The 12,557-nt window shown below is 34.9% G+C and overlaps 1 protein-coding gene across 1 annotated transcript in view; it reads left to right on the top strand.

The window, feature by feature from the left end:
• Positions 1 to 12,557, top strand: part of LOC112055928 (venom acid phosphatase Acph-1) — a 29,552-nt gene continuing 16,995 nt past the window's right edge. The window contains exons 1-3 of the mRNA XM_052888763.1: positions 1 to 149; positions 9,589 to 9,693; positions 9,794 to 9,904. Of these exons, the coding sequence (XP_052744723.1) occupies positions 9,595 to 9,693; positions 9,794 to 9,904 (210 nt within the window). The 5' untranslated portion in view covers positions 1 to 149; positions 9,589 to 9,594. The remainder of the gene's footprint in view (positions 150 to 9,588; positions 9,694 to 9,793; positions 9,905 to 12,557) is intronic.

The raw sequence follows: 12,557 nt of genomic DNA, 5'->3' as shown, positions 1-12,557 counted from the left end.
GCGCCGACGCAACCAGTAGTAGCGTAGAGCGCGCCAAGTCGAGTCGACACGCTCGATTTTATTTATTTATATTTGAGTTTTAGTTTTTTTTTACCATTTAAATCTGTTTCCGTGTTTAAGTTTGTACTAAGAAATATTTTTAAATAGCCGTGAGTATTTTTTATTTTATCATATTTTTTATCGGTAAGATAATTTTAGTGTTTAATACAAGTTTTAAATTACCTTAATTACTGTTTTGTCATTGAAAATTCTTTTCACCGGTTAAAACTTGTTTGCGTTATTCGAGTAATCATTAATAAATAATAATACATAGGTGTAACATGTGTATTATATGTGTATTATATATACGGTTCATTAAAAACTCTCAAGCCGTGCTTCGGAGAGCACGTTAAGCCCTCGGTCCCGGATACTATCATTACCATCTGATCATCATTCATTCATCATTATTAACCCATATTCGGCTCACTACTGAGCTCGAGTCTCCTCTCAGAATGAGAAAAGTTAGGCCAATAGTCCACCACGCTGGCCCAATGCGGATTGCCAGACATCGAACACGTAGAGAATTAAGAAAATTCTCTGGTATACTGGTTTACTCACGATGTTTTCCTTCACCGTTTGAGAGTAAGACACGTGATATTTAATATCTTAAAAAGCACCTCCACCTAAGATTATTCATTATTTCTTTTTAATTTTGTTTGTGCGATAAAGTATTATTATAGTATAATAAATAAATAAAAATAAAAAGTAGAGGTGTGTTTTAAATGAATATCGAAAATCAAAGATTTTGCATCACATTTGACTAACAAAGATACATGTATGAATTTCGCAATCGCGGCTTTTGGTTTGAGAATTGTGAGTCAGATGGTCACAAGTCAGGTCCCCTTTATTTGTTTGTGACATTGGTAAAATTTTAAAACAATTAGCATTATTGAAAAACAGATTATACTTCAACCAGATGCAGTTCACTGTGCTTAATTAAAAAACAATTAATAGAATACAAAAAATATTACTTAACCGGTTACTTGTAGTAATTAAAAGCAAGTTAAGATAAAATATTAAGATAACCACATCGTCAGCAAATCGCAGTTGAGTGATATACTCACCATTGATGTTGACGCCAAATCCGTTGCAGTCCAGAAGCTTAAAGACGTCTTCCAATGCGGCGTTAAATAGCTTCGGAGAGATCACATCTCCCTGTCGCATTCCTCGCCGCAATTGGATTCGCCTCGTAGACTGATCCTGTATGCGGACTGGCATAGTGGAGTTGTCGCACAAACACTTCAAGACTTAGATATATATCTGTAGTAGATTCGGCATCTCTGCAACGACCAGCACAGCCCAGGTTTCCACAGAATCGAAGGCCTTTTCATAGTCCACAAACGCTAAGCAAAGTGGCTCAAATCAAAACAAAAGCCTTTTCGAAAACCGGCTTGTTCGGGAGGCTAGAAGTCGTCAAACCTACGAGCAAGACGATTCGTGATGACTCTCGAGAACAACTTGTAGACATGACTCAACAGCGAGATGGGTCTGTAATTCTTAATACATATAACACTTAATAAGGTATTATCACCTTTTTTAAAAATAAGACCACTACTTTCCTGGTTTTCCACCCGCTTTCACGAGTTCTGCTGTTATTCCGTCGGGGCTTTCTTGTGTGGCGGTTTCTTGAAAAATGTGTTCACCATAAAGAAATTAATTAAAATATATACATTAATAAATGCCATGTTTTATTAAACAGCATTAAAAGTTTTTTCTTCTCTGCAATGAAATCTAATTCTTACCTACATCCCATAGATTGAGTATTCCGAATAATAAAAAAACAAGAATTTTTAATTTGTTGAATTAGAACTACGTACACTTTGAAGTGTTATAAAATTCCGAAGTTAAACATGGACCTACCAATGAGCTGTAGTTATAGTTGATAAGTATTAAGTCGAGACTCAGACTTATTACCTTCTATAGGACCTGCCACCTCTGTCAAAACTATTTGATCATGATCAAACGTTTTTATACAAACTGCGTCTATATATTCAATGTTTTATTGTGTTAAATTACACGTGTGTGTATAATGATTTACCTCGTCCTCTTCACAAACGAGTCAAACGACAGACAATTTTGTTGGTGAATTTCGGATACAAGTCCATAGGAAGTTGGTATAATTGGTCTGAGAGTCGAGGTTAATAAACGATTAGTCAACTTCTTAATAACAAAGTTGCTTGGAGGCATTGTATATAATAGAAAATGTCATAAATAAGAATAATAATTAGTAAACAATGATAATTAAAAGAGTCACAGCTGAGTTTTATTTTACAGTCTTTTGTTTTTGCTTTGATTCTACTACTAACTTTTTTCCGGTACGATGTCGTGTAGAAACCGAAAGGGGTGCGGATTTTCATCCTCCTCCTAAGAAGTCAGCCCGCTTCTATCTTAGATTGCATTATCTCTTATTATCAGGTAAGATTGTAATCAAGGGCTAACTTTTAATCCGTAAGGCCTAAAATCTGGAGGTCTTGGAGGAGAAACGGAAATATTGAACATATTAAATAAATAAATATATAGATTAAGCCTCTTTCAAAAAAATAAAATATAGACCACCCAATAATAAAATAATCAATATAACAGACAAAACTGCGCCTAATAGGGTCGTTTAAGTTATCTTGTAGTTCAGTGCCACGGTCGTTACGTGGTCGTTATGTCATTTTCCTTAATTATTTTTATTATTTAATCCTCAACGTAAAGGAGTTGCGTACAAGTTTTTTTTTTATTTATTTAATTTACGTATCTGCTATATGTCTATATGGTGTGTGTCTGTATGGGGCATCGTAGGTTCCAAAAGAACAGACCAATTATTTTGATGTAACTTTTACAAGCTGTGGTCTCAGATTAAATTCTCCTTTCCTGTTAATTACACGCTTTATATTAGCTTCACAGACTATGTGTGTAAGAAAATCCTGGATTCTCAATTTGACCCACTTTCCGGTCTTCGATTAGGATGAAATTTTGCACACGCTCTGAGTTTTTATGACAATACATGACTAGCTAAGAAACGTCATTACAAATCCAATATGCCGGCCTCCCCAGTATGGCGGACTGGCTGTTTGAAATCTACCCCCCTGATATGGATATCAAAAAAAGGGTTTACTGTCAGGAAGACTAAAAAATAGTCACGTGACTAATCCATTGTAATTTTTAGTGCGTGAGTCACGTGACTTAAATCTAATATTTGTAATTTTTAGTGCGTAATAAAAGCGAGTTATTTAGTTTTGCAAATTATTTATTGTTGTTATTTATTTAATGTTATTTATTTTCTAATCTCTGGCCAGAGGCTTTGGTCGTGGCTAGTAATCTTTAGGGAAATGATAATTTAGTATTCCAATATGTCGTGAAGTAAGTAGGATTTAACAAACAACGCTCAACTTTAGAGACTCAATAGCTCAATGGTAAAAGCGGTTGGGCTCATCACCGAGGGGTGGTGGTTCGATCCCCGCCCCGTTGGTCTATTGTCGTACCCACTCCTAGCACAGTCTTTTTCGATTAGTTGGGGAGGAGGAATGAGAATATTGGTCATATAAAAAAAGATATGGCAAATATTATTTTTTTTTTAAAAAGTTAGTTAACTACTTCAATTACATACCACCAAATAAGATGAATATGGCACTCAATCTCAACAGATCAATTATTCAAAACAATAGACACGAAGATCGTTCTCCTTTACGATCCTTAATAAATCATAGACAACAAAACAATGCAATGATCCTCTCGCAATCAAATAACGCAATGTAAAGATCGGAGAGAAAGGATTGTATGTAAAGTTGCTTCCAAACCTTGACAGTCATTGGTATATCTACTCTATCTATTTTTGTATATCTATACTAATATTATAAAGCTTAAAAGTTTGTTTGTTTGTTTGTTTGGACATGCTAATCTCAGGAACTACTGGTACCTTTGTACCTTTTGCCGTGGAGACCCTTGGGCACTGGAGTCGCAGTGCCAAAAAATTTTTCCGTACCATTTCACCGCGGCTCGTTGCCTCGACTGGTGACAGAAGGGCTGGCTCATTTTTTGCGCAAAGGATCAGCCTGGCTGTCCAGCGCGGAAATGCAGCCAGTATTCTTGCCACCATTCCACGTGGGCATGATTTGTATAGTTAATAGGATAAGTTAGCTTAAGTTCCTTATTGTATTCTCCCACTACTGGTCCAATTTGAAAAATTATTTATTTAGGCTATATCCCCGTATTATCCCCGTATCCCTACGGGAACGGGAACCAAGCGGGTAAAACCGCGCGGCGTCAGCTAGTACCTTATATCCGAACTATTGACTTACTTTCATTAACAATCCATATTCGGCTCATTGTTGAACACGAGTCTCCTCTTAGAATGAGAGGGGTTAGGCCTTAGTCCATAACGCTGGCCCAATGCGGATTGGCAGACTTCACACACGTAGAGTATTGTAAAAAATGTCAGGTATGCAGGTTTCCTCACGATGTTTTTCCTTCAGCGTTTGAGACGCGTAATAATTAATTTCTGAAAATGCACACAACTAAAACGTTGGAGGTGTATGCCCCGGACCGGATTCTAACCTACGCCCTACGTGTCGAAGGCAGAGGTCGTATCCACTGGGCTATAACGTCTCTATGATACGAGGCAGTAAGGCCAAATAATCTAGATTCACCCAATAACTAGCAGTATAGGTATTCCAGCAGTGAATATCGAAAATATAAAATAACCTTTAGATATATTGCTTCTAGGAAATTGATACACGAGAGCGAGGTCAAAGCTAAGTGTATTCACATTCAATACCTTCACGAAATGTTAGTGTTCGCTTATCGAGTTACTGTTCTGTATTAAAATGTATTCAAATATCCAGATGAGGGATATAGACCGAAACCCTGCGATTGCCAGACATGCTTCATTTTATTTATTTATTTACTAGCGGACGCCCGCGACTACGTCCGCGTAAAATTAGTTTTTTTTAGAAATCCCTCGGAAACCATGGATTTTTCCGGGATGAAAAGTAGCCTATGAGTTAATCCAGAATAAAAAACATACACACACACACACACAAACTTTCGTCTTTAAAATATTAGTGTGATAGCGGTCATGCTTTCGCTTTCGCTTTTACTTATGTACACATCTTCCCTACCCCTACCTTACCCTACTCCCTACCTAAACCTACCCAACCCTACTGTGCCCCTACTTTTCCCTTACCCTACCGCTAACCCTAACCCTACCCTACCCGTGCCTTACCTCTACCCTACCCTTACCCTACCCCTACCTTACCCGTACCCTACCCGTACTCTACCCTACCCGTACCCTACCCTACTCGTACCCTACCCCTTCCCTACCCTACCTCTATCCTACGCTTCCCTATCGTACCCCTACCTCTACCCTACCCCTACACTATCCCTACCCTGCCCTAACCTACTCGTACCCTACACCTTCCCTACCTTACCCCTACCCTTCCCCTACCTTTAGCAAAATCGGTCCTGCCCTTTGAGCGTGGTGCGATGACCAAAGGACTATTTCCCAAGAAACTAAAGAGGGGTAATCTCTGGATCTACTGGACCGATTTAGAAAATTCTTTTACCAGTAGTAAGCTACGTTATTTGCGAGTGTCATAGGCTATGTTTGATCCCCATATTCACACGGGAACGGGAACTACGTAATTGAAAGCGCGGGGCGTCATGTAGCGGAATTTCTGCGTCTTTTAGAAATTTTGTATTATCTCCGAAACTATTTAACTAATTAACATACTATTAAGGGCAAATCTTATCTCCATAATATCCTTGTGATTATTAAATAATTTATTTTGATAAGGATTTAAGTTAAGTAGCATAAATAATGACGCAAACCTAAGTATATAAAATTAATAATTTTTAAAACACAAAAGGTACTATATCTGCTAATATATAGAAGATAGATATATGGTGTCGCGGACTTTTTTGTAGAACTTTTAAAGATACATAAAGTCCCCATACATTAATTTCAATTTTACACAATAGTTAAGGCAGCGCATGCGAATAAGTCTGTTTAAGAGGATTTTCAGTCCGACCTGTATGACTAAAACTGTGATAACTCGGCTAATATATATGATACCAATATAAAATATAGCCTATAGCACTCCTCGATAATGTAGCATTCTACTGGTGAAAGAATTTTTAAAATCGGACCAGTAGTTCCGAAGATTACCCCATTTAAAAAATGTGACAAACTTACAAACTTTACCTCTTTATAATATTAGTATAGAGTATAGATATAAACTTTACACACAACAATAACAAGATAAATAGAAACATAGTATAAAAGATCAGCATACGAAAGGTGGTCTTATCGCTAAATAGAACCTCATTTTATTTATTTAATTGTATATACTTTATAAGCACACCACAAATAATGGTTATAAAGATAATATAAAAATGTCACTCTCTCGTTTAAAAATTAACCACAGACAGTAAATGTGTTCTCAACAGTCAATGTCAGTAGTTGGAATTGGATTTACATCCGGTGTAAACTGTCAATGTCATGAAATCCCAGAGAAAATATCAAAAATACGTTTTATACTCGGACTCTTGAGGATCTGGACTACCCTCAACGATATTTTATACTATAGATATGTTACGTGCCTATGAAATGACCGCAAAAAGTGATTCGAATGTAGCTACTCGCACACACACACGCACACACATGCATAATTTTGTGCATAATACATGTGCATTATATATTTATGTAGGTATATACAGTTTATAGTTCCTGAACACTCAACTCAACATTGTATACAATATTTAGGTATTATTTATTTAAATAAATTTCGTTGTTAACAATGCGATTCATATAAATTAAGACAATTAGCCGCGTTTGTTCGCCTGTGCCTCAGTTTTAACGCACTAGTGACATATCTCTATTATAAAATCTTTGACTACCGTACTACCTTCATAAAATGAGGTATGTCTGGCTGTTGCAGGCCATCGACGCATTTGGTATTTCATCTTACACTTATTTATTTATCGCGTGTCTAATAATTATAACACATGCTACATATTTAGTTATCTATTGTATAGTACGCAAAACCTACTATAATCTTACTTATTATTTTGAAACATTAGTGGTGTATCAAAATCCCGTTGTGCCCACGTGTTACTGATTATCTGTGACCCGGCTGTATCGTTATTGATTGAACTTTGCACGCCGTTATCATCCAGATTGTTATGTTTCGCTAAAACTATAAGATGTTAGGTGACATCTGCTTTGACCGTTTTATCGATTACGCGAATAGAATAACACAATTAATTGCGACCTAGGATATTATATAAATATATTAACTGTTTGATTGTATACTACGGGCGAATGGGCGTCCCACGGGGTTTAATTCTGGGTCCTTTTCTATTCTTAGTGTATAAACGATTTACCATACCATGTCAGCTTCATATGTGAGATTGTACTGTTTGCTGACGACACATCCTTAATTTTTAAGATCGACAGAAATACAGATAACTCTAACGATGTAAACCGTGCCATATCGCATGTGTCGCATTGGCTCGCTGCAAATAATTTACTTTTAAATGCAAAGAAAACTAAATGTACTGAGTTTTCATTATCAAATGTTATAAAATTAGATAAGTCTATAATGATCAATGGTAAAACACTGAAAATGAAGAATTCCAAAGATTTTAAACTTCAGTTGCCATATAGAAAAAATGTCTCGCAAACTTAGCTCAGCTGAATTTGCAGTGAGATAAATAAGTCAGTTTACTGATGTTGATACAGCTAGTCTTGTTTATTTTGCGTACTTCCACATTGTCTTACAATATTTTGTTGTGAAGCAAGGCTGCTGATATACATTCTATATTTGTACTCTGTATATTTTGTTATTTGTATATTTTTCCCGTGCCTCGGAGAGCACGTAAAGCCGTCGGTCCTGCGCCTAATCTCTCACCGGTCGTGTCGGTCTGCCGTCCCATCGGATTTCGAGAATGAGGGAAAAGAGAGTGCACCTGTGCTTGAGCACACACTTGTGCACTATAACCAATATCTCCTGCTTACATGGCTAATCTCACCGCGAGATTAGCCGCTGTGACCGTATTATTATTATTTGTACTTCAAAAAAAATATAATATAAAAATTAAATTTACGCGTGTCCCTTCGTCAAAAATGTAAAGAAAAAGTATACTAACAGTAGCCTGTCAGTATATATGTATATAACAGTATAGTCTATGTAAGCACAAACGAAAAGGAGATTTAAACCCACGTCCTAGACATAGGCATAAGTTAGTTATTTCTGCATATCGTCTCCAAAGAGAAAAAAAATCTTTTGTAGGTTTGGGTGTACTCTTCTATAACAAGATCCCCAAGACTGTGATGGACCTGCCAATGCATAGCTTTAAGCAATGTGTTAAAAAACATTTACCTAGTCGAGGTTACTACACCATTGATGAGTTCCTTAATGATAAAGGTACTTGGAGGCCATTGGATCAGCTTCCACTTTCACACAAGAAGTAAAACTATAAGAAATTGTAATGTTGTCATCAATTGTGGGTTTAAAATATTTATTAATTGTAAATTATAATACTGTATGATTTTTATTAAAAGAGCAACTTTTGAGTTTCTTTCCGGTTCTTCTCAGCAGAACCTGCCTTCCGAACCGGTGGTAGAATCTTTACAAATAGTCAACTGACGTTTCATAAGTGCTTGTAAATTGAGCCTACTTGAAATAAATGATTTTTTTTTTTAATAAAACTATGATTTCTTATGAATTTACTAGTGGTTACATATCCATGATGGATTGGGAAGGCAGCAGGTTTCAAAAGATCCTCAATCGTCCAAGTATAAAACGTATTTTTTATACAAGATATCATCATGAGTCGTTTCTCCAGTCACCAGAGCCTTAGCTTCTAGTCAAACCACTAAAGTTTTTCACTAAAAGTTCACCTCAAATAATTTGTTTTATGAAGGGTTGCCACGAAACTATGTGACTGGCATTTTGGGACATTAATCGCCATTGAATCTGTCAGAAAATACAAAAGAAATGCCAATACAGAGATTCAAAAATCATATTTTTAATGCCCTCAGCCAAAATAGTATTTACGAATTAAATGACTTTTTTAAATTAAAATCAATTTGACTAATTTATTATATTTTTACAATTTGACATACACATAAATTAAATATTTCATTATTTTCATTACTTAAGAATTTCAGTATTGGTATAGTTATGGTAAATTTTATTTTATTTTAAAACAAATTAACATGCAGCATGTAAAAATAATTGGAACATTTAAATTAAATTACTTATTGTTTAAATATTTGCACGCCTAATTCGTGGCAAAACATGTTTGGACCATTGTATTTATTGTATCTGTTGTTACCCATGTCTTAGCAAATAAATTATTATTATTATTATTATTATTATTGATCGCTAGAGGGTCTGGAAACCTTTCTGAGCCACCAATTTAATAATTACTCCGTACATAATATATTGTAGATCCATTTGCTGACAAACTTTCAGTCTTTCTAATGTCTGGTAAATTTGGTCATTGCTGGCTCTCGCTAAGGATATCTTGGAATAATGATTGCATATTGTTTGTTGACAGTAAGCCATGCTGTGGTACGTGTTACTGCTGACCCTACAGGTTCACCTGATGAGCGGATCCCCCGTCAGCCCCGATCCTGACAGAGAAATGGTTCTTGCATTTGTGGTGAGTAATAAAAGTAATAATATGATAAGTTATATCATGATTCTCAACACTGATTATCATCATGATGATTATGATAATGATGATAACAATCTGTTAACAGGTGAACAGACATGGTGAAAGGACACCAGACGCTGATGAGCTATCTCTTTCTGACCAGCAAGAGAAGCTAAAGAACTTAACACACATCGAGGGATTGGAAGCACTCACAAATGTATGTATTTCCGCTTTTGCGTAAATACTAATTTAGATAAATTAAGTGAAGGCAAAGCGGAAATCATAGTAGAAAACAAAGGATACACCAACAGCCTCATTTGTGGATGACGTGATAAAGATATCGCGTCAATTGTCATTGTTCTCATTGGTCTATTAAATAATACAAGCACAACAAGAAAAAGCAGAGCAATTATTAAATAAGTTTTAGTCAATTTAAAAAGGAAGTAAAAATGTTTATTTATTTGAATGTCATTTTCATTACTGAATAAAATTTATATAATCAAGCAAGAGCAGTCGTGCGAATGAGTACAGAAATGCGTAGGTATTTTAGAGAAAAATACAAAAACATTTTTAGCGAGCATTCTATCGAGCGATCTAGACGACCGTCAAGTCTGACATCTTCATGAAGAAAATCTCTTAACGAGCATCGAATAGAGCGTTCGCTAGAATTCTCAAGATGTTCGTAGCAATATTTGGCTCTATGCTTGGCTCGGCTCGTTGTTCAGTTCCGCAAATATAAAAACGGTGAACGCTCGATGTTCTGTTACAAGTGAATGCTCAAGTCTATCAGCACGTTAAGGCTTGAGGCATAACCCATGTGGACGAAGTTTTGGTAATAATGATCATAAAACTATACGGAAGTTAATTAAAAGATATAAAAGAGACGAATCGGTTAGATAAGTTTATGACACGAGTAACATAAAAAACGTCCTCTTACAAATCACCGAACACGGTCAAGGGATCGACGAGTTACTCTCGAAGGTTAAAAGTAAAGATTAGATAGCACGAACAGCGTCCTAAGCACATTACTATTAGGTGCACATTTATCGATTCAAAAAAAAAATACAAACACGAAGGATAAGATTAGATCACAAATACTACAGTCGGGAAAATCGGCTTAGAAAGGAAAATTAACCGAGAAAGCTAAATTTTTCTTATGACGTAGACTCGAAAAGCTTATCTTTAAATTCTGAACAAATATTTCCTATGTGCCATCTTAAAAAAAATGATTGAATTCAGTTTTTTTTACAATAAGAGTATCTAGCTAATATAACGTAAAATAACTACGAGTTACATAATTAAATTTAAAAGCAAAGCTTATTAAAAAAATAGGTTTAAATAACGTCTAAGCAATTAATTACGAAGTACAAAAGAACGTGAAAAAATAATAACTTATTCGGATAATTTATCTATTATAGAAGTTATCCTTTGTTTTATTTAAATTTAGTAGATAAAACAAAAAATATCTTAGTTAATTAATCAATCATAATGATTGATTAATTTAGTTTAAGCATAATTAACAAAGTGAATAATTATAATCTCAATATAACTCAATCGTAAAATGCGGTAAATGTCTAAAATTAAGAACAAAACGGATTCAAAAAATATTGAAGGGCATACAAATGCTAATCATAATACATATTTAAATAAATTACGCATTAGCACCTTTTTTAAATCTAAATTTGCATAAAGGTAAAAATAAAAGGTATCTAGTGAATAATAAAACATATGTATTGTTTTATTATTCACTAGATACTTTATACCTTACTAGCGGTCAACCGTGACTTCGTTCGCGTGGGACTCTTCTAACTTAAAAAAAACAGACATTCAAAACAAAGTTCTGCCTTTTTCTTAAATACATATAATGAATTTTGTGGTAGTTTTCGAGTCCTTATTGAGTTATTGATCAGGACTTTATTCATGATATAGATATATGTACCTATAGATTATCATTCTTGAAAATTGCATCTGAATGTCATTACGGAAACAAAAAAGGTGTTTTTAATAATAATATTCACCGGGCACGACCTTTAGAGACAAAAATATATAAACTTGAATGTCATTTCAAAAGTTATAAAGCCATTATACACGACTCTAGTTGTGATTTTATTTTATTTTTTTTCAATGACAAGCTGACGAGATTACTTTTGAGAATTTTTGAATTTCGTTTCATCTATCATGGTAGAAGGCTAGGCCAGACTATCGCTCTATTGGTAAAGAAGAATGTGCTCATTGATTTGAAATTCCAAAGATATGTTACTCGTAGAATAAGACTTAATAGTAATTTGACATAACAGTTACTTGACTTGATGTGTAAGATAAATTAACCCAAAGTTACCCGAAAATGCACAAAGAATTTTTCAGGATGTTTCCCTTACTGAAAATATAAATTTATAAGTTTGCTGTAGAACCCAATTTCTGCGGCCTAATATTTGTAGAGGCCTACACTTTGTTTAAAATTAAATGGACGGATACAAAACATTTTATTATTTAAGACTGTAGTCGTACTCTTAGGGCAAACGCACAAAAACTTTCTCACCAGTTTGTTAAGCCAAATTATTTTTTTAAAACATTAAATAAATACTATAGACTAGATTTGACCTCTCTGGCATTTGGCATCTCTAGAACAGCTCGTGTGAAGCGTTTTGCTTGCATCTCTAGTACGCATGGTAAGTTAACTCTCTACCGAAGTTGTTTCATAATTCTTGCAACCTGGACATTTTTAAACAATAGTGTATAAGCATCTACACTTACCATCAGACGAGATCTCGGTCCAGCGCTAATCTATTCCATATAAAAAATTGACAGTCGAAAGTCATAACGACAGACGATAGAACAGATAATCATGGTAATAATTCCAATGAAGAGTT

The sequence above is a fragment of the Bicyclus anynana genome, chromosome 23 (genome assembly GCF_947172395.1).
Source record: "Bicyclus anynana chromosome 23, ilBicAnyn1.1, whole genome shotgun sequence".
Classification (NCBI taxonomy): Eukaryota; Metazoa; Arthropoda; class Insecta; order Lepidoptera; family Nymphalidae; genus Bicyclus; species Bicyclus anynana.
This window is presented reverse-complemented; position numbering and strand designations above follow the sequence as displayed.